This window comes from Petromyzon marinus, chromosome 17, assembly GCF_048934315.1.
Source record: "Petromyzon marinus isolate PM22_M1 ecotype Great Lakes invasive population chromosome 17, UKy_Petmar_22M1.pri1.0, whole genome shotgun sequence".
NCBI lineage: Eukaryota > Metazoa > Chordata > Hyperoartia > Petromyzontiformes > Petromyzontidae > Petromyzon > Petromyzon marinus.
In genome coordinates, this window is record NC_133683.1 from 21,139,242 (window position 1) to 21,164,732 (window position 25,491).

Below are 25,491 nucleotides of genomic sequence, written 5' to 3' on the forward strand. Positions count from 1 at the left end.
GCCCGTTTTTGTAATGGGTTCAGATGTCCCCAAGCATCTTCCGGCAACAGGGTAATGAGTGGCACTAATTATCGCTTTTCGGAAGTGTCCATGTCCATGTGACATCAAAACAGCGATAACCCCAAACAGACCATCATCAGCCTTCTTTACTGAAGGCCTCCCCGCAAGCCATCACTGTCTCCCACTGTCCTGCGATGCAACAAACCATCGAGCTCCTCCTGCACTCAAGCTCATATCAAGGGCGCCATGGTGGCGAGATGTTAACTACCTCGCTTGGTGTACACAAGAGGTCATGGGTTCAATCCCGACCCTGACGCCTGCTGTATATTTGGAGTTTGCATGTCTCTCTCCCCGTGGTTGCGTGTGGATTTTTCTCCAGGTCCTCCGGTCTTTCCCTCCACATTTAGAATTGTGCTTTCAGAGTATTTGAATGCTATACATTTCCACATGATACGCCCCATCCCTTGAGCTATCATATGTGGCCAGGTCGTTTCTGAAAAAGAGCTAAATAGCTCAGTGGGCCTCATCTGGTAACTTAAAATATCGTTTACATGTTAAGTTTATTTCATTGCTCCACCTCTGTGGCGGATATCCCTCTTGGACATGCTCACTCCTTTGGTTGCCACACTGTCATTAGTCATGACTCATGGCCATCATCCACTTTAGCGACGCATCCTGCCAAGCGTACTTTTCTTAAATGGCGAACGCGACGTCTCCAACTTGCATTTGCTCTCCGAATCGTGCGTTTTCACTTTACGTGTCTCAGTGCGATTCAAAACATGTGTCCCTCCATGACTCAATACGCACTTTTAAACTCTCGTTTCTTTTTGCTTCAGTGTCCTTGTTTCTGATCCAAATGTCATTGTACGTAACATGCACCGAATATAAACGTTCCTTTTTTTAGGTCTGTGGCATGTTGCTTTTCATTATCAAGTAAAATTTCCCAAAATAATTCCAAGCTGCTCTCTTCTGCCTCTATTACCTTACTTTGGATCCCTTTTTATGATCGAGAGTATTGTGAAAATGAACGGGACAAGTAGATTAAAAAAACTATGCCTTTTTATTTGCCCAGGAAAGCCACGATGATCACCAAGTATTCAAGAAACTCAAAAAAGGTCCATAATTGGGATGTTTGGCTAATGCCATTCATGAATATTTGTCTCCGTGGCAAGAAACTGCAAGTGCCCAGAGAAAAGCCACGCATACAATTAGGGGATAACACTCAACGCTACGCACCGATAAGACTCAATAATCTATCGTTGTGCTGACATCTTCTGGCCTACCTTGCAGCCCCAAAGCCACACAAACACATGGAATTCACAGGCAGCCTCCCAACCACCTGCTAACCAGACTCAACCCTGGTTAAGCTTCCGCCCATACCAGCTCGGGCACATTCACGACTGGTCGTTGTCAAAGACGGTCCTGCTGTCAGACATCGCGAAAGCCATCAGACAACACATCTCTATCGGGGAGTCGGTACTTGTTCCCGGCTGAGAAATAGGAAATCCCCGACTGCAAGCTAATTAGATGTTTAAACCAACGCACGAAACAGTCTGGGAGTCCCGGCGACTGACGTCATGCAAACGGAGGCAATCGGCAATACAATGGCCATATTAGGAGCATACTCTTAGTCGTTGCGAGCCGTGCTAGCTCAGTGTTTACCGCGCGGCCGTTTAAAATAGGCGTGAGGTAAGCAGAGCGGCACGCTGGACAGAGTTTAAAAATGCCCTGTTCGCGGCTAATTAAAATGGCTGCAGCTCAGCAGGGCAGGTGTCAATTTCCACGCGGCGTTATTTAAATCTCACGGCGTGTGCGAACGCGTGTGCACGTGCATCCGTGACACGCCGCGTATCACAGCCCAAAGCTCCCGCTGTGGGAGCCCCGACTCGGGATCAGAATTATTTATTCATCCTGGAGGAATCCGATGAGCTATAAAGCTCGTTTTCACAGATGCCCAGTAGGGGCACGTGGTAAGAACGCTACAACAACAAACAATACAAAAACACGACAGCAGTGCAAAGTATAGCAAAAGGCAAACAAATCGCCCGAAAACAAACAAATAAAACCAAACCATCCCCATCCTACCAGGCAAAGCCTGCCGGAGGTATTTTGCAGAAGCGACCTGGCCACAAACGAGAGCTCAACAACAAAGCGCCTCTTCACGTGGAAATTTATAGCGGCAAAATAATAAATCAAATAAATGCGACTAACAGAATGAGAGAGCCGCGATGGTCCGATATCGACTTGGCTTGGGTGATTAAAATGAAAACGACGGTGGAAACAAACACCGTCAACGGCGATTAAATGACAGGGAAACGTAGGTATTGGTTACAACTGCTGAGGTGGCTGCAGGGGTTAAGCTTCAGTCACATTTAGACCAGAAGCAAAGTTACACTTTTTATGGGTTCGTGATATGTAGACAGTGGAAAAGTTGCTTTCGTTAACCCGGTCCAGAGACGGAGTCAGACGCAGGCTACAAAGCGTCACTGCCCAGTGCATTAGTATAATGCATTTGTTTACAAGTCGAGTTATAAACCAAACCAAGTTCCCTTTTTGGGAATTGTCTCGCGTGGGTCTGTGTGTCACCGCTGAGAGTGTTGGCGGTGGCACGATAGTGAGTGTACAGCAGTGTGAATGCACGGAGATCCGAGTTTGATTCCTGGTCACAGCTGCCAAATGTGAACCGGTCTGGGGCAACCCCCTTCACCAGTACGCACTGACCAGCATGGTGAAGTATGGCCAAACAAACTCCCGTGACCGACGCAGCATGAGGAGGCCTTCATCCATTAGTGGATGGACAAACGGCTGTAAAATATATGCTAACTTATGTCAATGCTAAGCGTTTAAATTGTGTCGGTCCGCTGAACAATAATCCAACCTACTTAGACAACAAAACCTTCCGAGTGAGATTATTGCATTTATATGAACCGGTATATTTTTTCCCAAGTTTTTTGCGGAACATTTCTTCATTTTCACACTTTATGGAATGCCTCGTGCTTAGCGGCAATCCTTCCATATTTTTCTTCCGCACAAGCAAATATATTTTTTTATGTTAACGAGTGGCAGGCAGAGGATTTGTAAACTCTAACAGTCCACTTAATTGACTGGTTTGTCGAACTTATTTCTACTAAACTAAAAAATAAAATCACACCAGCAAAAAGTTTGGCTGTCAGGTTGTCAAATGCTCTTTACATTAACGTACTACCACCTCTCATCGTCCGATTACAAGCGCAATCTAATCTTATTAAAAGTGAATACTCGAGAAATCCATCGAGAAGAAATCCTGGACAGTTCCTGCTCGTAAAAGGTAATTCGATCCGAAATGAAGAGGGGCTTTTCTAATCAGCTCCAAGTGCTGCCGCTCAAAAGCAATGGATTCCAGAAAACCCAGCAGCGTCTGGAGTCTAATAAGGACCGGCGCTATTTTCAAGCTGCGCTCGGGCACAAAGCATGCACAGCAGGTGGGGTCATGTGACACGGCCTTTAACCTTTGGCAGCTTGGCGTGTGCAACTCCAACAGTTGAACACATTCAAATAAGAAATGGCCTCTGGCTCCAGAGCAAATACGCAGCTTTCTCGGTTCACATCCATATCAACACGTACATGTAATGCGTAAACAAATACCTAGGATTGATTATTGAACATACACAAATGAACAACATACCTTTTCTTGAATTTGCTGCACTGTATTTCTGGTTAACCTGGTCTCCCTGTACGTATGAACTTATTTAGCACAGTACGTAGCCAACCGTGCTAATCAGAGGTGTGAGGGAAGGACACCCTATTCCTGGCTAAAGGGATAGTGTGTCTCAGTGGGCCCCAACCAAGTCATGCATTAACAAACAATAATTGAATTGCCATCAGCAGGAACAAACAGATTCAATACCAGTTATTCCAAGAAAATCGATGTTTCCCTTGTGTTTTTCGTGAGCAGCAAACATAATTTAAATTCTACTCCCATACATCATAATGCTTTGAATGTACAGCATGGGGCATTTTAACATGGGGCACACGGACAGCCTTTACATCCGATTTAATACTGCTCAATGTAACAAATACAACAAAGATGTGTGACCATCAAGGAGCATAAACCATCACGTGAACTCCAGTCATCCTCGCAGCGGCTTTTGGCTAGCCATTGAATAAAGATGGTCACCGCATTGCACGCTTTCAGATGCACTTCTGCGGCCATCTGGAACGCACTTCCTTTCGATATTAGGAAGTTACTGGAGGTATGCACTTATTTTTTTTAAAATGCTATGTGTTTAGTTTGTCGTCCTCCGTTTAGCATGGTTGGCTACGTACGGTGCGAAATAAGTTCAACATACATACATATGTAAAGGAACCTGCGTCTCTGCTTTTCCATGGCACCATCCCATATAGCCACACCTTTTCATTGTACAAGTAATACCCATGGGAATGCAAGAGGCACGGAAGAGGTGTTCCATCCGATTTTGCCAACAACAAAATGCTGCCCACATCGACTCATGCCACGTTTCCGTGACGACTAGCGAGTGCCATCGGTGGCCGAGGAATGTTCCTGGGCCGTTCTGGGATCATCAGCACAACTCACATATTGTCCCCACACTCCATTAGCCAGACAGCCACCACTGCTCCATCTCCCAAGCCTTCCATTCCCCACCCTCCATGCTGGATAGCGATTGCGAAAAAAATAAACGTATGCCTGGGTTAGAATAGACGACTTTTAGTACAAACTTACTCTGTTGATTTTTCCATGCATTTTAAGATTGGCACAAGACTGAAGTCGACCTAAAATTATGGACACTGTTGAGCACTCATTGACCCTATGACATCACGACTTCCCAGTTAAAAGCATGCGGCTCACTTTTAAAAGGAAGCCAACCCACTCCAATGACAGGGCCCGCTTGTCTATGGCAATCTAGACAGAGGCCGCTCGGCCCTCTCCACCGTCACTGTTAAATCTAAACTGAAAACTCACTTCTTTAGAAACACTTTTTGTGTTCAGCTTCTTGTCCTTCATCCCGCACCTCCCGGATTCGCACGGTTGGTTACGTACGGTGCGAAACAGGTTCAACATGCGTGCATGCGTGCGTGCGTGCACCACGACAAAAACGCGGCACGACGGGAGAAGCAACCGCGGCCCTTACTGAACGTCTTGCAGATGTCCACGACGGCCTTGAAGACGAGGTCGGAGAAGTTGACCTTGACGCGCACGTACTTCATGCTCGGGAGCTGCAGGCGCATGAGCTTGTGCTGCGGGGTGAAGTGCAGCGTGGCGTCCGCCTGTATGCCGTACTTGTCCAGCGTCCAGTGCGTCTTGAGCAGCCACGTGGTTTTGCGCTCCCACCAGAGCGCGTGGTCCGACCAGTCCTTCTTCATCTCTGTTCACAGTAGGGGCAAAAAAAGGGGGAGCCATCGTCGGCACACAGGATCAGGTACGGACACCTCCCGAACGGCCTTATCGACGGCATAATGAACAGCACATGAAGTCTGTTCCTCTGTGTAAAATAAAAAAAATATTATACCCTATTCTTCCGATTACAAGATGCTCTGGGAAGTAATATGCACCCCCAAACGTGTTCTCGGTTTCATTAAAGTTGTACAAATCTGGTCACTAGGTGATGAGATGCACCCCAAAACTTTCGCTCTAAAATGCAGAGGTGGGGGGGGGGGATGGGGAGTGTGTTTTATAATCTGGAGAGTATGGTGTATTTATAGAGGGATATATTATTATATCAGCCTTTGGGAATTCTGAACCAATGCTTTCCAGCTGCAACTGTTTAAGCAGCAAACTCTGGGGCTGGGTTTGTCAGAGTCTCATCGGCATTCAGTCTCGTAGATTACCGAGCTCTTAACCCGAGTGAGGTATGGAAGAAGGTCAGATGGTCATGCACGAGAGGCTTCCCGGTAGGGGGGTGGGGTGAGATTGGCTGGTGTCAGCGTGGGAGCAGTGCGGGGTCGGGCTGGGGCGGGTGGGGGCGAGGGGGGAGTGTGCGCCTGTAATTAAGTAGTTCCACGTAGCTGATTGGTCGGCTCCCAGGTGAGTGGCGGGGTTGTTGTACGAGCTCTCTCAGTCATTATTGAATAGATTTGAGAAATTGGTAATGCGCGAGGTTTTTGCAACGTCAACATGAGACCGTGAGGAATGCTCCAAATCGTGAAATTCATGCCCAATGAGTGACGTTTGAGAGCTTTCAGACTAGAAGGTAAAGTGCTGTTAGCGAGTACCTATTCAAGGCCAGAGTGCCGGTGGTTATCATCACCAATGTCGAAACACCTTTGTTTGCTCATTGCCGACGTTCTTACAGTGTGCCAGGAACTCATTTTAGGCTGGGTTGACTTAAAGTAGGCCCACGGCAGGCTCAATTGCCACGCGCCACTGATGTAGGCATGTGGGCCAAGAATCAAAACCAGGTCTCCAGGACAACAGCACAAGGCACTAACCATCACACAACCACTCGCTATCAGTTTCATGTGTACACCACGCCACAAAACATACCAAGGAATTTAACATTTTGTGGTCATACTTCACCATGCAGGTCATTGCAATGTGAGTGAAGTGGCCGGGTAAACCGTAAGCAGTTCAGAACTTGCTCGTGGCCGAGAATTAAACTCATGCCACCTGGGTTCACGGTGCAGTGCGCTAACCGTTGAACAGTGGTTTTGACAAATGCGTCTAAGAGTCAATTCCCTTATCATTCGCTTTCCATCAATGGACCTTTCCATCATTGCATCAATGAATCTGTTAAGATAACAGAACATCAAGCAATGGAAAATCAGCATCTGACACGTTACTGAAAAAGTTCAAATATTAATTATCGGTAATTTTTCTTAAACTTCAGGTAAGGCAACTTTGAGCAATGACTTTTTGAATAAAACATGACAAACCGTTGGCACAGATCACGGTTAACTCCAGAAGCCACATTCATTATTTAAATCTTTAAAAGCATATGGCCTCCGCGCACTAACATTTGCGAGAAAAAATATTCCACTGTCAATTTGTTTCATGCGCTGCCAACTTCACAGAAGCTAAAGCGAAGCGAGCGAGTGACCGACCAAGCGAACACGGACGCCAAGTACCAAGATGAGGCAGGGAGGCAGCTCATCATCATCTGCCGTTATCTATCCACTGGTGGTTGAGGGCCTCCCACAAGCCGCCACCGTTATCTCACCATCTCGCGATGCAACAACAATCCATCCAACTCCTGCACACGAGCTGACCTCAACGCTCCCAAAATCCGTGGTGGTCATCCTTTCAGGCGTATTCCCTTCTTTGGCTGCCACACCGTAGATAGCCTCGGCCTCCAGGCCATCATCCCTTCAAAGTGATAGGTCCTGCCCAAGCCCAATTACCTTTCTTAACAGTGAATATGACGTCTCTGACTTTCGTATGTTCTTTGATACTTGGGTTCCTCTTTCCGTCTCGCGGTGTAATGCCAGGCATGCGGCTCTCCGTGATAGTTTGCACACTTTTCAGCTCTCGTCTTATTTTCCTTGTCAACGTTCATGTTTACGATTCGTATGTCGTAGGCAGGGAGGCGGCTAGAGCGAGAGGATGAACTAAGTTGCGTCAACAACACAAAATAAAGTTGGAGGACTGAACATTGTAATCTGCCAAGCATGCTTCCAAGCCATGATGTCACTGCATTCCATAATTCCTCAAAGCACGCAGCACATGTTGGCGTGGGTGGTATCCCTGAGGACACCACGGGTTTTGACTCCTGTGCGTGACACACCGAGACTGCCTGCCACCACCAAAATGAGCATTCCTGGGACATCGGACATTTCTGCACATGGATGGAATTTGTTCACAGTTTTCACTTCAAAGATTCCTGATTAGGTACCCGTGTTGTCTTACACCAGACAAGGACAAGCTGATGAAGGCTGGAGTTAGAGCACATACATTTATAGTTCAACTTCACGCATTCACCATCGGCCATCAACTCTCCACCGTTGATTGAAGCCTTCCCAAAAACCATGCCTCCCAATCACGAGGCACAACAGTGCAACGACCTCCTGCATACGAGCTGATCTCGTCACTCCATCTCCGTGGCCAATGTCCTCTCGCAGGAGTTCTCTCCTTTGGCTGCAATTCATTCGGTGGTGCACTGGACATCATCCATTCCAGCGACATGAGCTGGCCAAAAGCCCATTTAATGTTATTCTCCGTCAATACGTTGCCCCGAACTTGTGTTTTCTTCTATGATCAATGTGCGGCTATTTCCGTCTCTCTCAGCGTTGCATCCATGTACTCCACAATGCGACCAATTTCAATAAAAGCACACAAACCGCCGGCCGTATTTAGCTGGTCTTTTAAAAAGGAGCAGTGAACCTTCCGTTATAAACACACGCATCATCCACCACCACTGCACATCTTCGTCTTCCTGGCATTATTCACCACTCATGGACAGTCAGTCCATGGACCAGAGCACCAATTGGTGCCCACGCAAATTTGCAAAACGGCCGATGGCAGCGGATCGTTTGGCGGCCCACTCGTTACGAACAGTTACCAAAACCACGATTCACCAACTCAAACAAGACGCAAAAAACGCACGCAGCCATCGCGCATGCGCAAAACGCCATCAGCATTTCCCGAAGGCGTTTGTTTGAAACGCACGGCTTTCCTGCATGCAACTATTGTTTCTGTACTCTTTGGTTCTTTCGGTAAAGTCACGTGGTAGGTATAAAATAAATTAAATCACGACGTTTCGGGCGCAACACAAGCGTCCGTCATCAGGTGGGACAACCACAGCAAGAAACAAAGTGGGCAAAAGGGCTGCCGTGACAAGAGGCTATATAGGTAAGAGAGGGGGGAGGAGCCAGGGAGGAGAGATAGAGAGGGGGGGGGGGTATTTGACATAATTCACCGTTGTCTGGCCACACTAAGAAAATTCTTCCCACTAAATTTACATCACCCCAGGCGGTCACCGACAAGTGAAATATCTGGTCTAGAGCTCATGGAGTGCGGAGGATCTGCCTTCTTGAACCTCTTTCTCCACTCATTTATGTCCAAGAGCACCTCATCAACTTCACAGTCCTTCACATCCACAGCTCGCTACTTCATGGTAACAAATGTCCCGGCTCACCAAATTTTAATCATTTCCCATTCCGATGATGTACATAGATGTCATTGGAACGGAATCGGAAGAAAAACGAAAATAAAATCACTTTATCAGTACGTCTTCAAGTTGGAAGATGTACCGAGGCTCCCACAAGGCCATGTGGGAGGGTGTGTGGCACAATTTTGCGCCAGCTATCATAGTGCGGTCGTGTTGCTACAGTTCTCCGCGGTGAGCACAATGTTTTTAAAAACAACGACGCTATGTCTCTAAATAAAAATGAACGCTAACTGCTTGCGCGTTCCGAGATTCAGCGGTGAGCGGGACACCCCCCCTGCAACTTTCAGACGTCTCGGAACGGGAAAGGGTCAACAGCCTTTCCTCGGCCTGCCTCCTTGGTCTCAGCCCTGGTGCTTCCATGGTTTAGCGTCGTCCCTGCGAAGCGATTTTCCTCTCTTCAGCCATTCTAGTCGACTTTCTTTCAGCTTATCTGAGATTCGGTGCCTCTCTTTCCTTTGACTTTAGCCACACAAATTATATCAGCATTAACCCCGCAGACAAGAGTACAAACCCATCCGATTATTTCTATTTCCGCCGCATCTTCATGCAGATAAGTTGGTGGGAATTGCGTGGATCAACGGAAATAATTGTTTTGGCCAAGAGCAGCTCCCATATGAGCCGATTAGAGACGTTTTAATGCATTCAAAAGTTCCAATTGTTACCATCAAACATTTTTTTAATTATATACTGGATTAAATTTTGATTTAAACCTTTTGTGACTGCAGGGATTCATATTCTTAATAACATTCTCACGGCGTTTCCACTTGCTGTGGTTTTCACACCTGATGATGATTGCTTGTGTTGCAGTCTAAACGTCGTGAGAATTTTGATTTTTATATTTTTATTATTTTATTGTTTCCCTTCTACGTGACTTTACCGAAAGAACCAAGTATATATATACACTGGATTGTTAACTTTTATTGATGAGACAATAAGTTACGAAGCCATACTATAAACATTATTAAGTCTTCAGAATGTACTGTTCAGCCCTTTGTTAATCCACTGCTGGACTATGGCCTCCTCAAGACCCGGGTGGGTTATGGGGGTTTATTTGGCCATACTTCACCGCACAGTTTAGTGCAGATTGGTGAAGTCATTTAGAATAACTCAATTTGAAATTAACTGCATGACGAATAAAAACTAAAAACTCGTAGCAAATACCTCAACACTGTACAGTGTGTACAGTTGTGTGTTTAGTAGGACGCCAACGATCGGAGAAGCGCCGGACCACATCTCCTCGTCTCGTCGCGCACAAAGAAGATGAATTAGTTGACACGGTGTGACGCCGAGCACTGGACAAACAGTTTCCTTGCGAGCCAGAATAGCGGGCCGGGACCCTGCCATCTGACATCAATGACCATCAAAGAGTTGTATTTTTTTTACAGAACCCCGCAGCCTCTTCAAACCTTCCCCGAGCTCCCCCCAAAGTTGAACGCAGATGCAACACATTTTTAAATTTGAAAATAATTACTGTACTGGAAAGGTCCTTCGGCGTATGAATAGGTCATTTGTTCAGTGCGTGGCAGTCACGTGGCGAGGAACTTGTGAAGATAAACGAGAACCTGATGATAGGGCGACGAAAACATAGGTGAGAATGTTTTGACGATCACTGGGCGTTCCGAAAAGACTTTGGAGAAAAGTGATCGTCATCGGAATCTTCCGCGACGATTCCATTTTTCCGGAGCCCGCTTGATCACCGCTTTGTCCAGCCTCAGGAGGAGTAGCGACTCAATGAAGCCGACTGATTAAAGCAGTGGGGTTTTCTCATCGATGATCCAGCACTCACTGGTTTCACTCTGGTGGCTCGCTCAGCGGCGGTCAGTCGCCTCCTGGATCACTCTTCTGTCGCTTCTGCCATGGTTACCATTTTCATCAACGTCAAGCTCTTACAACATTGCGTCCTTGCCCAATGTAATAAAGCTAGTTAACTTTTAGATTTTACACGTTAAAAAGGGCTGGTTGTTTTTAACGGCTTGGCGTTTGGGGCCTGTGCTCAAGAACCCTCAATTTAAAAAATCTAAGTTGAGTAACTATTTTCCAAAAATATTATTGTTTCTCTTCAATGGAATCATGTGCTTGTTTTTTTTTGCAGGAAATGGACCCCAATTATAACGATCTTTGATTGGACAGAATCCATCATGTGCAGCTTCATTTACCTTAAAACTAAATGCATTTCATTGACCAAACATCAAGGACATGCACCGTGTTATCCTGTTTGGGTTGGCAATCAGGAAAATATTTCCGCACCCTGCACACCATGTCCATCATAAAACCATCGCTTTAACTGTGGCTGACAGTGTCACATGCCTACTCCAGTTTTACAGTGACCCAAAACAAAATATTTAGTGAGCAATTTAGAAAATATGCAGCGAAAAATAAACTTCCATCATACCAATTTTCCATGTAACCTATATTTGAATACAAGTCACTTAGGTGTATAAAAAATGTGAACTAAGACACCCAGTAAATGATGCTTCGCGTGGTACGGAATACCAACATGACTTTTGTGCAATGACATATTACGATTGATAACATCGGTCGATTAGGGACTGAATTCAACTCGGCTGGTCTGTATCACAATAAGGCCCGTAATCAAGCTTCGACTTAAAACACGTGACTTGCCAATCGGTGACTCGGGGGACACAATAATTTGTTTTTTATCAACGACGACGCTCCCATCATTAAGCGTGTCACCAACACCAGCCTCGTACAGCAGCCGCGTCGCAGGACCTGGGGCCACGTGGCGCGCTTCTTGGGGCAAACACCAAAACCAAAACCACGGGGCAAACACCAAAACCACGGCACGAAGCGGCGTCACGCAGGTCCCAAGCGAGCGCTGCCATTCGGTCAACGGGAAACATCGTGGACGCCAAAAGCTCTCCGTCCGTTTATCCCGCTCGTTGACGTTTTCAACAAAGGCACGCTTGTTTTGCGTCATGGCTCCAACGTAGGTGAAAGGGGAAAAAAAAGTGTCAACGTTTACCTTGGCAATTCAGTTTTAGCAAGGTATGTGTGCCGGTTTCATTTGTGTAAAAGCTTTGCCACAATGGCGTTCAAAGGAAACGGGCTTAACATAGGCTTTACGGTAGAAGCCCACGTTTCGCTGGCTGCAATCTTCACTCTGTTCCACTAATACTCGTGACTGTCCAATACCGAGGGGAGTGAAACTCACCACATCTGCACCACAGTGCTGAGAGCAAGTATAGTACTGTACAGCGGGTACGCTACAGCGCATTAAACACTTAGTGGCAGTCAGAGCCATTCGAGGTCACGTATTAACGGCCGAGGGCCTTGCTTTTTTTACAATGTAACCTTTTCCATGTTTGTTTTTTATGACGCTTTAACTTATTTGATTAACCTATACCAGTTTAAACACATTACCGTAAAGAGTGAGTTGGGGGGGAGGGGGGAAATCGCAATTTACGGTGCTTAATTTTCAAAACTGGGCCACACAAGTGACACTTGTTCCAAAAATCGTGCGCCCATCAGTGGCAATCAATTGCATAACGCATGCCACAGATGTTTACAGCAGCCCATACCGGCCTCCCGCAACAGCCGTTCCACTGTTCCCAAGCGAGCGCCACTCGCGCCCACAGTTCCCGCCCTAAGAGAAAAAAAAAATATCTTTTCCAAGCCACTTTTATAAACGGCTCGAGAGCACTAGAATGTTTCCATTGTGTCCCCTGTAACACGGGGCCCAACACAGCCTTGCAAGCGCTGGCAGAATGCGAAGCGCGCAACACTAGGAGTGACATATCAGGCATGCCGCGCGGCTATCTCCCAGAAGACACTCTCGTACAGGCACTCGCATGGGGCAGTGCCTGTACGAGCGGGACCGGCATGTGAATGCTTGGCGTTTGTCCGAGCGAGCCAGCTGCTGCAGCGTTGGTCAGGCAAGCGTCAGATGTGCGCGAATTGTTGTCCAGGCCTGTGACGACGTATTGATTCATTGATCGGGAATACATTTTTCACGCTTGCGAAACACTCATCGGTTGACTCGTGCACACGGGAATCAGTTATTTAAGATGTATGCGAATTATGTGAAACATGATTAAGCTCACGTTACGCTCAGGCTAATAAAGCAAACTAAAGCGCACAAATGGGATAGGATATTTTTTTCAAAACCATACAAATAAGATTAAAAAAAGAAATGCCCAACGGGTTTTTTTTATCCATTCTTGAATTGAATCGAATCACGAAGCAGCACCGTAACATGCACGCTGGAGGACATGTACCTCCAGCGTTGATGATCAAAGCGATACTATAATAGCGAGACATGTTTAAAGGGCATCATCCCTTGTACATTGCCAAATGCAGTGTCACGAAATGAACATCTACACATTGAGCGAGCATAACTTTAGAGTGCATTATTAATTAATTATAGTACACCGTATAAACACAAGATGCTCAAGGTTCCATTGGCGTCTCCTGGCCCCTGACAGCAGCTTGCTAATGGCCCTCAAGAACATAGCACGCTGAGAAACCTTGAGCATGAACAACGAATGAATGAATGAATGAAACGATTACATCAACCGCAAAACAATGTGCACTCTGCAGGCTCGACCACAAACATGTCTGGGGTATATAACTATGTGACCGAGCATGGATGTGGGGCTACTAATGTCACGGACAATTGCACACTACCTGCTAGGACCGAGCGGCCACTGTGTGACCTTCAGCTAGGATTGACAAATGAGCCGTGTGCGTCACGTGCTCTGTGAATCGCTCCGACGGGTGAACGTGGCGCAGACCCACGGTGAAGATGTGCCAATGCGCTGCTTTTAAAACGTCGACAAATCGCGACAGAAAACGTCACCGTTAAAATGTGACGATGCAAGATGTAAGTGGCAGCTGAGATGTTGAAATTACGGTAGCTGGAGAGGGATATAAACATTGTCGGTCTCAAGCATGGGAATAGTTCACTATAGGTGCACCACCACGGCAACATTCCTGTCATGCGGGGAGGGACCCAGGTTTTGCTTTCACGTTATTATAATCATATTGCTCGGAAGCATCCTTGATGTGTCTGGCATAGACACTAAGTGCTTGGGTCATGTGTTGGTACGAAGGATGTTTCCACCAAAAACCATGCAGACAAATGGCCAAATTGCCACCATTTGCTGCTAATTTGGTTCTAATTCCACTGGAAATTTGGTGGGCATTGCCTTTCTGCCAACACATTAATTTAGCACTTCGTGTGTCTCGGCAGTATGGATGAATAAAGATTATCTTTAATCATCCATACTGCTGAAATTATTAAGCTTGGGGTTCTTGTCCTACGACCAAAGTGAGAACCTCCTTTGGATATACTCAGCCTAAAATAGTGAGCCATGGCACAAGCCACTCACATGCATCAAGGATTAATCATAATATAATTTACTTACTGGGTTTATAATTCATTTCTTTGCTCGAATAAGTGCTGTTCTATCAATTTTTTTTAAATCAATGATTGATAAAAGTGTGGACGTCCTTCCATAACGTGATCAAACCCGTGAACAGGACAATAATATAAGCGGTCTTTATATATTGTGACAAAAATGCATTTCGAACGCAATTAATACATTCTAAGTCAAAATAAGCAACGCATGACAAATGCAACAAAGGGAACTTAAAAAAAAAACTGCCTAAATCACAGCATAGAACTACGTTACTTGTGGCTGTTAGAGACGCACTTTTGTTTTGGAAAACTGAAAGTCACTCAAATAAATTGAACAAATGTTGAATCGAATAAGCATTTATTTCACATACTTCTTAATGGACACCTAGCAAACTAACGGACACTCGTGACTGCAGAACTCGAGCTCCAAACACAAATAATAAACTAGATGGGATGATGAGTCAATAAATCCAACTAGTGGATGAGAAATAATCATCCGATATTTATTTTGTAGTCGATTGCTCCAGCTTCTTTGAAAATGGCAGCCACCACTACAAGCCAAATCAAGCGTGACTGGGTGGGGGATACAGATGATGTCATCAAGCCCCGCCCATCACCTCCCGTCCAGCAACACACATGGGGGGAGAGGTGATTTACACCCACCAACTACTGTATTTCCATGTTATCCGACGAGTCGTCCAATCGAACGGATAATAATCGGTATAGGCAACCGATTGCTTAAATATTCCAAAAGCCCATCCCTAACCCCAAACACGGGGCAATGACGGCCGACTTGCACGACGCCGACGTACCCAGACGCTCCACCAGCCGCAGCATCACTCCGCCGATGTGCAGCTCCCCCGTGACGCGCATCATCACCTCCTGCTGCAGGTCCGTCACCAGGATGCGCAGTTCCCACGTGCCGTCTGCATAGTGCCCGTCCGGCATGCGTATGCCCTCAATCGCTGGCTGCGTCATTCCTGATGCTGCTGCTGCTGATGCTGCTGCTGCTGCTGCAAAAGGGAAGGGCAGAACAAGTTACGCTCAGCAACGACGATCGGTCCCCGATGTTTCGCGGTTGCTCTGAATTCAACCACGTCGGCTGCGGTCATGCGTCGCTGTCAAAAACCTTCCTTGCCCCTGTTCAAGTTCAGGCTCAGAGTTGGCAAACCCCCCCCCCCCTCACTGCCTATGGACCGACTGCCTCTTTCTCACCGTGAAATAAACGCGTGGTGTTTCTGCACAGAGTGTTGAGATGCAGTCGCTGCTTGTTTAAGAAGCTCTGTAAATTCATACTGTAGAGTATAGTGCAGGTCTGCGAGAGGCACACTGAATAGTATTAATAATGTCACGTGCTGTTGTCACACTGCCCCGTCCAAGGCTGCCCATTGTTCTTTGCATGCGCGGTAGGCACGTGTTACATGCGTGTTACATGCGTCAAGGTGAATTGCATGGGTTAGTAATTCATTGTGCTTCGGTGGTCTCTGCAAGGCAGCTTGGGTACAAATTAACATATCAACAGTCTCCTCTCCTCGCTACCCTGGCATTCGCTTTGGATAACGGTAAAACAATTTCTAGTGGACTTCCTGTAAAATCATCATCCATCTCCCTTCCCACAATGTTTTGCTCAGTAGGGTAGGGGTTTTTTTTCGCTAACAATAGAATATCGACCGCAGATAAAACAATGACAAACACAAGGTAGCCCCCTCAATGCCAAAGAAGGTTGTATAACAAAAAAGTGTGCAACATTATGTACAGTATTTTATAACAATGCATGTGGGTATGTATGTTGAACTTATTTCGTATCGTACGTAGCCAACCGTGCTTATCGGAGGTGCGGGGGAAGGACAAACTTAAAAAAAATATACACGTAATAATGAGCACTCAGACTTGCCAGCCAAATCAATGCGTTAATTCGCGAATCTTTTACAAATTCGAAAAAAAACCCCAGCAGGGCTACGGGTTAACAACCACACACACACCACATTAACATGCTTCGCTCGGAACGCGATTTATCCGTGGGAAAACGACTGCCGCTAAAACTCCGAAACCACCGTGGGTCAAACGTTGTTGCTCAAAGGATGTTTTGAGTACAGCACCACCTTGTTCCTGACCAAACTAAATCAACCACACACGCAATCACTCACGCACGTGTGTTATCTATGTATGCACGTGTACTCAAAAGTAGAGAATACCAAGAAACCATCCTGCTATTCACAATTCACCTACACAAATCGAAGTAGCACCCCCCCCCAACCAACCTCCCCCTTCTTGCAAACGGAGTTTTTTGTGTTCAGTTAATTAGGTAGAAGGTTTTTGGCAAGCTCGACTTTTATGCCACAATGGGCGTTTAATCCCCCCCACCCCGCACATCCTTCCTCTGCCGGGCATGTGCTTGGGCCAGAATGTGTACACGTGGCTACGTTCGAGGCAACCCACTCCTTGGTGCGTCCCAACGTTTGGGAAAGACACATGCAGCGAAAGCAGCCGCTGGATTATTCCGAAAGCACGTGCAAACCGTGCACCACCCCAAGAGAAACACACACACACACCTATTCACACAAAGATAAACGTGCGATGGGGGGAGGGTGAGAGCCTTGTGCAAATATTATTTTATCAACCGCGTTCAATTATTTCCTTGCCGTCCGAAAACATCGCAACTCCACTCGGCTCTTCTTTCGCTCGCTGTCTGCTCCAAACACACACACACAAACCCTGCACTTCACGAAATGGCTGCAGGGGCCTCGGCCCTGCCGTTGTGCGTCAAAGCCACCAGCAAACATCATCATCATCATCACGGCGGATCGAAAAAGCCACCCTCGGGAGCTGAGAAGCATCACAATCGAGGCGCACCTCTTTGCAGGGCACAACAGTGATGTTACGCCGAAAGGAAGAAAAAAGAAACAGTTCCAGGCGCCAATCCAATCCGCCAAGCACCCGCACGCAACAATTGCTATCGACTCCGAACGGGGCACTTGTCCATTTAACTCCGCGTAAAGTGAACGCCACAACTCGCGAAGTAACTTTTTGAGATGACACAACCATACAATGGCTTCGCAGCTCAATACTTGTTTTTATTTAACTGGGGTTCGTAAGACCGCAAGATTCATCACACACACACATGTTTTGGCTAATCATATCCACCCAAAAATGTAATTCGCTCACCAAAAGTGGCTAAAACAAAACTCACCGGAGGGCTTCGAAGAACACAAAATTGACTTCAACTTTCACCGCACGGCCGTTCCCGTCCCAACTGCTGCTGCGTATCCGTCTCGGGCGGAATGCGCCTGTGCTGTTGGAGGAGCAGAGAGCGAAATGGCACTGATGATGATGATGACTTTGCTTGCGTCTCCTCCTCCTCTCTCTCTTTCTCTCTCCGCTGCGTTTGCTCCCGTTCCGCTAAACTGCGGGTACAGTCGGGAGTGTAGGCGCTCCTCCCCTCCTCTTCTCTCTTCCACACACGCACACAAAGAGGGTTGGGTTGGAGGCGAGGGGAGGTGGTTTTAGTTGCGGCGGTGGTGTGTGCCTTGTGTGCTACGCTCGGGTAAAAAAAAAAGGGGTAGGGGAGTGGGGGACCGCCAATGCTGTTGGTCATACGAGCTACACACACAGAGACAGCCTCGGCCACCTCCCCCGACTCACCCACTCACTCACACACGCGCGCGCGCATTAACCCCACCGCGCACACTCACGGGCCAGCAGTCGTGGAGGGAGGGGGATCAGCGTGGGAGTGTCTCTCTCTCTCGCTCGCTCTCTGCAGCCCCGGCTCGCTGGCTCCCTGGGGGTGATTGGAGGAGTGGGGCAAATGAATTCACACACGCGAACGTCAGGAGCTGTTGTGTGGATGGGGGTGGTGCGCGTGGTGTGTGTGTGAGTTTTATTGAATGCGGTGGCGCGGTGGTTAGCGCACTGCGCTATGAACCCCGGCGCCTTGAGTTCGATTCCCGCTCACGACCAATAACAGCGGCGAATAGCAGAACCAGTTCTGTGCCACCCCTAGGTCGACTCGGCCTTAAATTAGTGCACGGTGCGCTGTGTAAACATCGGTACTGGGAGACAAAGGCGGATCGGGCGTGGTGTTGGAAACTCAACCCCTGCATGCCGTGCCGGCCTTCATAGGTGCTCGCTAACAGCACTTGGCGCCAATAGTTTGTTAAAGGCTCTAAGGTGATCATCTTTGTCCTTGTTTTGTGAAATTGAGGAGCGGTGGTGCAGTGGTCAGCGCACTGCGCCACGTCCCTAGAGACCCGAGATCGCTTTCCGGCTACGACCAACGCGAGTGAGGAATGTCTGAACCGATGTTGCGTCTCCACCCCCTAGGTTGACTCAGTCTTAAATGAGTATCTGGTGCGGTGTGAAGCCATCATCCACTCGGAAGACAAAGGTGGCCGGGTGTGGCTCTGACCATACCGCCCCCTCGTGCGCACTGCTGGCAAGCAGCACTTGCCCCAACTGTGTGTGTAGGCTACACGGGGGATCTTTGTTTTTGTATCTGCTGCACGTGTTCGGGTGCACACTGCGAAACGACCAGATGGACTCAGTTATATCCCAGATTAGCAACGAATGTCGGAATTTCACATTCAGTGTTGCGCTGCAGTTAATGTGATATTAAGCTTTGATTTATAACGTTGCAATATTTTTTGCTCTATTTTCCATTCCCCGTGTGACACGGTGTTTTATTTTGGTATCCGGTTGCTCTACTTCGTTGCTCTACTTGGCGTTTATGTTTCTCTGTTTTTTTTTGTCATTTTGGAGACCAACTTTACTCTTGCAAACGACACTCGCCCTGGCCTCTTGAGTTAAAACAAAATACGCCTGATGTTAAGGAAATTACAACAACAACAAATTGTAATTGGGTACAAAGCCAAATTAAGGTCGTATGTAGCCTCTCGAAGCGCTGGGTATGAACGCACAATGCCTGTGGCACGTGGGGAGCGGTGCGGCGGTGAGTGCACTGCGGTACAAAGCACGGTGACTTCAGTCGAACTTTCGGCCCACGGAGACCATTAATGGCGAGTGGTGGTCGTGGCTCATCCTTGAGCTTCCCCCAGGTTGTCGTCTCAGTCGTAAACGAGGAGGCGAGAGGCGTGATGTCTCCATACATTGGCACGGGGGGGGGAGACAAAGGCGTTCTGGCGTGGGTGCCGAGTCTGCTGACGACGCCACCCACCGTTGCGCGCGCCGTGCCGCCCTTAATAGGTGCTTGCTAACAACGCTTGCCCCAACAGTCTGTCAGACAATGAACCGATGATCTCCTGTAGTTCTGGGTGAGGATGAGGGAGTGCGGTCTGGTGAGCGAAGGGAAACGAGTGGGTGGAGGAGATCTCCGTGTCTCCCGTGTTTGTGTTCTTACAGCTCACGTCCACGACTGACACCGCTCAAGCATTTGGAACGCTTCGTGGAAACAGTGAACTCACGTGCGTAAGGGTCCCCCCTAAGTACTCCAATAGATTTTTCCATGGATGTGCTGCTCACCGATTGGGGAGACGGTGGGGGGGGTGGAATATCGCTACCTTCATACTGACTTGAGCCTCGCACTCCACGGGGAGCAAATGACTCTGGATTCACTGATGGAGGTCGCGTATCACAACACGAGAATGAGAGCAATGTAAAACTTCAGTCTGAGCCTGTTCAAATAGGAAAAAAAGCGTAGTTTTGAGTGGCCCACGTTGTAAAAATGTTGGTTTTACGATTTTTATATTGTTGCCAATTTTCGACTTTCGAGGCTTTCTTGAACATCTTTAGAATGTACGATCGTCTCTGGAAGTCATATGCGTTGGTATACAGTGTTTACAATTGTTTTCATTATATGTCTCGGAGTTATGATTTGGCATGATATTTGCTATACATTCACCCTGGATGTGTTAACATTCCCACGTCTTCCTCGCCTCGCCTATGCAGTATTACCGCTCGTCAAACCTGGATTAACTCAGTCAAGCATTTACACATCGCCCGTCCACACTACGTGCGCATGCCATGAAGTTGTTAACTCGGGAAACAAACAAAGGGAGAAAAAACGTGCATATGCATGGTTTTCTTGAATGCGTTCCAGCATGAGTTTTGCCCTGCAGAAAGTAGTCGATTCGTTCAGAATAATAATGGTAGCTTTCGCGCTAGGCGCTCAGTTCGAGGTAGTTAACGTCTCACCAAGATGCCGAGATGTTAGCCACCTCGCCTGGTATGCAAGAGGTCGTGGGTTCGATCCCGACCCCGACCCTGACGCTGGCTGTATATTTGGAGTCTGCGTGTCTCTCTCCCCGTGGTCGCGTGGTTTTTCCTCCGGCACCTCCGGTTTTTCCTTCCACATTTAGAATCAACACGCGTTTAGAGTATTTGGCTGCTACACATTTCCTCCCGATGAGCCACTTCGCTGAGCTATCATTTGTAATAGCCAAGTCGCTTCTGAAAAAAAGCTTTAATGCACAGTAGACTTTACCTGGTAAAATAAAATAATACGTTTAGTTTAAGTACCCTTGGATGAATTTGGTCGGTTTCCTTTTGACGTTGTATTGCTATTGGATAATCTTTTCGAGAATTCTTGTTTATAGACAGACGGGCGGAGAGAATGCATTAGACCATTCATCTTCGTTGAAAGCGTAATAAAGACATTTGTCTCCCCCACAGTTGCGGAATCCGATGACGTGCCGTCCGCAGGATCCCCGAAGTGCTTATTTATTTTTCACCCACGATCAAACCAACCCTGAACGCGCCCCATCCCGTCTGATACTTGTAAGCTCCGCAGGGCTTGGGCCGGGTGAGTTCAGCACTTGTATGAGAGTCTGCCCTGGGACAATTAGTCATTGCTAGGTGACCAGGAGATGGACAGTGCAGCAATAAACTACAAAATGCATCTGTGCAAAAATGTTGTACGTTTACCCCCTGGATCATACACCTGGGATTGCTTGGGTGACATATTATGATTACCTCTTACATTCCAAAAACGTATTAATGGCATTGGCCAAACATCCCAGTGCAACAGCATCATGAAAAAGGCGTTTTGAGACTCGTGAGGCTTTCCTGGGTCAATAAAAACAACGTTGTTACCTGCAGCATATCACTTTACTAAAACTTATTTCATCCGCTCGCATTAATGATGCAAGGCTGCCCCCTAACGTGCAAATCGCGATAGTTTGCTTATGGGTTTTAACGTCACTAAAGATAGAGAACATTGCCGCCACGTGGTTGATTTGGTGAATTTCACATCAGGATCAGAATAATAACGTATACCAATTTGTCTTGTTCCTGGGTAGTGTTATTTCCGAATTGCCTCGAAAGTACAGACAATGGATATTATTCCCCACAGACTTTGCTTTTGTGACCAGGACAGTGATATTTAGAAATTTACCTATTTTCCCGAACATTCCAGATGGATTCAGTGCTGGGTAAACTTGGAGTAACTTCTAGAACATTCTAGAACTTTCCAGTAATATAAATAGTAGTATAAATACAAGGGCCTTAGGCACACCAGTTCAGTTTAGTTCCAGCTGCCTAAGTGGATACATATCTGCATTTTTCTGAGATGGCATCAAGAGGCTGCAAGCATCCGGCAGACTCATGTTGCTATGTCTGCAGCCAATTTATCAAGACAAGAGCGACAAAGTACTCTGTGGAAGCATCTGCTAAGATGTTTGAGGTGTCTTCGTCTGACCACAGATAAAGAAGATCCTGGTTTGCAATGAATTCCCCAAGAAGCCCACTAGTAAGGAGAAAGCGGCTTGGAACAGCTTTGTCGCAGTAGTTCGTGGCTTCCTGGGCAATCACAAGGTCGAAAACTATGTGGAGCTGGTTGAGACTGTGGTGAAGAACTACAACACAATGGGCTGTAGGATGTCCCTCAAAGTCCATATCCTTGATATACTGGACTTTGAACGCCATTGCAAGGACAGTATAACGAGAACATGATGGGAGACTACATTTGGGGGCTGATTTGTGAAAGTGATTTACAGTATAATCGTAAATGTCGAAAAACTACTCACTTCTAAATCTTTTGTAGTAATGTTTGTATTTCTTTAGTATAAATACATGTAAATTTGTATTCATATGTTGTTTTGTTCTGACTTTATGTGAACGAAAATACACAAATTCGCCCATTTTCTCATTGAAAATAGGTACATTTCTAAATATTACTGTATTGGTCACAAAAGCAAAGTTTGTGGGGAATAATAGCATTTTTCTATACTTTTTAGGCATAAGCAATTACGAAATAACACTACCCAGGAACAGAAATTGTGTTACATAGTGTTGTCATCATCATGCGCGGCCGTTGCTTATCTTTTCACTGCTGGATGCCACAATCCATCTCACTCCTGCGCTTGAGCTGATCTTATCGCTCCATCTCCACGGCGATCACACTTGCGGGTGAGTTCCCTCCTTTGGCTGTCATTGTGTAACCAGTCTCGTCGATGGGTCATCTAGCGCCGCTGCGGCGAGATATTGAATAACTCGACTGATATTCAGAAGGTCGGTGTGGGTTCGATCCCGACCCTGACGTCTGTATATTTGGAGTTTGCATGTTCTCCTCCTGGTCGCGTGGATTTTTCTCCGGGTCCTCCGGTTTTTCCCTCTACATTCAGAAGCGTGCGTTTAGAGTAGTTGGCTGCTATACATTTCCAGATGATAAGCCACTTCGTTGAGCTATCTATCATTCGTGGTCAGGTCGCTTCTGAAAAAAAAAACTATATGACTCAGTGGGGTTTTACCTGGTAAACTTTTTAAAAAATTAGTTGTAATTATTGTTTTGTGTCTTGCTCTTTTGGATGTGTTCTTTACAAGCCTCATTCTTCTTAACAGTTGATATGTCGCTCATTTGAGTTGTTTCATGTGTTGCTCCTTTTCTATTTGCACCCGTTTTTATTCTGTGGGATGATTACATCAATCAGTCTCCGTATTAAATTCACGTGTCATAGATAGCAGTAGGCACTGATTAAACGCGTTTTACTTCGGTCACATTGTGTATGCTGCGTTTCAGTATTGCAACCATTATGATAATATAGCAGTTCCATTCAACAGGGGACGTTTAAAATGTATAACTTTTAACTGGAACCCAAACATCGTATTCATTATTCAGGTTTAGAGACATCTATGCCACACTGATATAACATTACTTGTTATCATGAACGTCCAACATATGTAATGGTCGTAACATGTGTACTGTACTTAAACACGTTTCCATTGTGAGAGGTGGTGGCCAGATGGTTCATGGGGCTAACGACGTTTCAGAGCAATGAGTCGGCATTGCTGAGACCCAGAGTTCGGATTTGGGTACTGGCGTCTTAAATGTAGCGTGTTGATAATGGGTATGTGTGTATGTTGACCTTCTTTCGCACCGTACATAGTCAACCGTGCTAAACGGAGGTGGGGCAGTGGGGGGGACAATAAACACAAAAAGCAGTTCCAATGACTGCAAGAAAAACGTTTAATTTGGTTTATTAAAAGCAATTTTGAGCATTACAATGTATAATTACCATGCGACAAACATTCTTTGTAAGACGTTTAATATATGAATCGTCTATTGTGGAAAAAAACGACTTATGGATGTGAAATTAGAATTAGTTCTATGACATCATGCTTTAGAGACCTTCCTACATAAAAACTCCGAATAGAAAACGTATTCGTGTCATGGGCTTGACTCCAAATAGCACAATACCAATGATAACAACAATAGTGCAATGGATGGATTAAACTAAAAATAGATGAAACATGAGCGCTAAGGGCTGAATTTGACCTGTAGCAGGATTTTAAATGGCTATGTTGGCGTGTAATCTGATTCCACACGGGTAAGTTCACCGAGATGCAATTAGTGTCAAAAGGCGAGCTCTTTAATTAAGTCGCTGTCCAGCAGCCGCAGGTGCTGAAGGCTTTGATGGCATTTACCAGGCTCATTGCCATCTGCATGACCCAGGTACGTTACGTCGCAACAACGAAGATAAATGGACTGCTCTCTGAACATTATGTGTTCTCAACCTCACCCTTTCATCATTAAACGCTGGGTATTTTGAAGGATACGCGAAGAAGCATGCGTGTGTTTATTGTCTAATCAACAGCGATACGCAAGGCTGATGTGGCAATGCTACTTAGTACAATGAGGGAATGTGCAGGGCTCCTTACAATATTGCGAATTTCTCGGACTGCAGACACTGCGTCAGTGAAACTCGTTAAATAAAAAAAAACAAAAGTTAAAGTTTCAAATGTTTAACTCGCTGCACATGTTTCCGTAGATTCAGAGGCGCGTGAAACCACAGGCAATCGGGAAGGCGGCCAGAACCGGCGTCAACAATTGGCCCAAGCTCTGTGGCCCTACATAGATATGCTTTGGCCATCTCCATTAACGTGGGAGGAGACTACATCACCCAGAGATACCCCACGCATAGGAGGGGGGAGAGGGGGGGCAACACCCTATCCCATACAGATAAAGTAGAAAAGTTTGAGGTCACATTTGCGGCACAGAATTTTCCTTGGCAAGTCCGATTATAGGTGCAGTGAACCTCGACAGCCATGGCAACGAGGTCTCGCAACGTTTGTGCGATCCATCAACCCTCGCCTCCACAGTGGTGGATCACAGGCGCTCATAGGCACCATGGCGGGGGCTAACGTTTGTGCAATATGAATCATCGCAATTAAAAATTGTAATTAAAAGACCTAATTGTACGGAGGGTTAGTCCTCAGGCATATTCCCAACACGCTTGCGCTGCATGCTCAAGTCATCCAGCTATTATCGCGTGACACGCGTGTTTCCACCGTAATAATCATCGCCGCCAGGAGCGCCATGAGCGATAGGTGAAGACAAAACAATACAAGAGGCCATGGTGTGTTCCTCGTGACGGATCAACGGGACTTGGCATTCATCAGTGGTGTGCACGTCGGAAGTTTGTCATGTTCTGCGGTTAAACGGAACCTCAGGCGAAGAGTTTTCAAGCACAGCGAAGTCTTCATCCAGACCCCCCCCCCCCCCAACCCCCTCCGTGGATTATATTGTGACGCGATCATGTTTATTACAAGTTTAACATAATGAAA

General features: G+C 46.6%; 1 protein-coding gene across 10 annotated transcripts in view; it reads right to left on the minus strand.

The window, feature by feature from the left end:
- The window catches only part of FERMT2 (FERM domain containing kindlin 2), a 66,186-nt gene extending 48,031 nt beyond the window's left edge, over positions 1 to 18,155 (minus strand). Inside the window, exons 1-3 of one of the 10 annotated variants that reach the window (XM_032955805.2) lie at positions 17,669 to 18,155; positions 15,291 to 15,473; positions 5,130 to 5,363 (exon numbers count right to left, since the gene is read on the minus strand). In XM_032955805.2, the coding sequence (XP_032811696.1) occupies positions 5,130 to 5,363; positions 15,291 to 15,456 (400 nt within the window). In that variant the 5' untranslated portion in view covers positions 15,457 to 15,473; positions 17,669 to 18,155. Of the gene's footprint in view, positions 1 to 5,129; positions 5,364 to 15,290; positions 15,492 to 17,668 lie in introns of all 10 variants that reach the window. The other 9 variants (XM_032955806.2, XM_076067720.1, XM_076067719.1 and 6 more) reach the window with 9 other exon arrangements.
- Between the last annotated feature and the right edge of the window lie 7,336 nt (positions 18,156 to 25,491).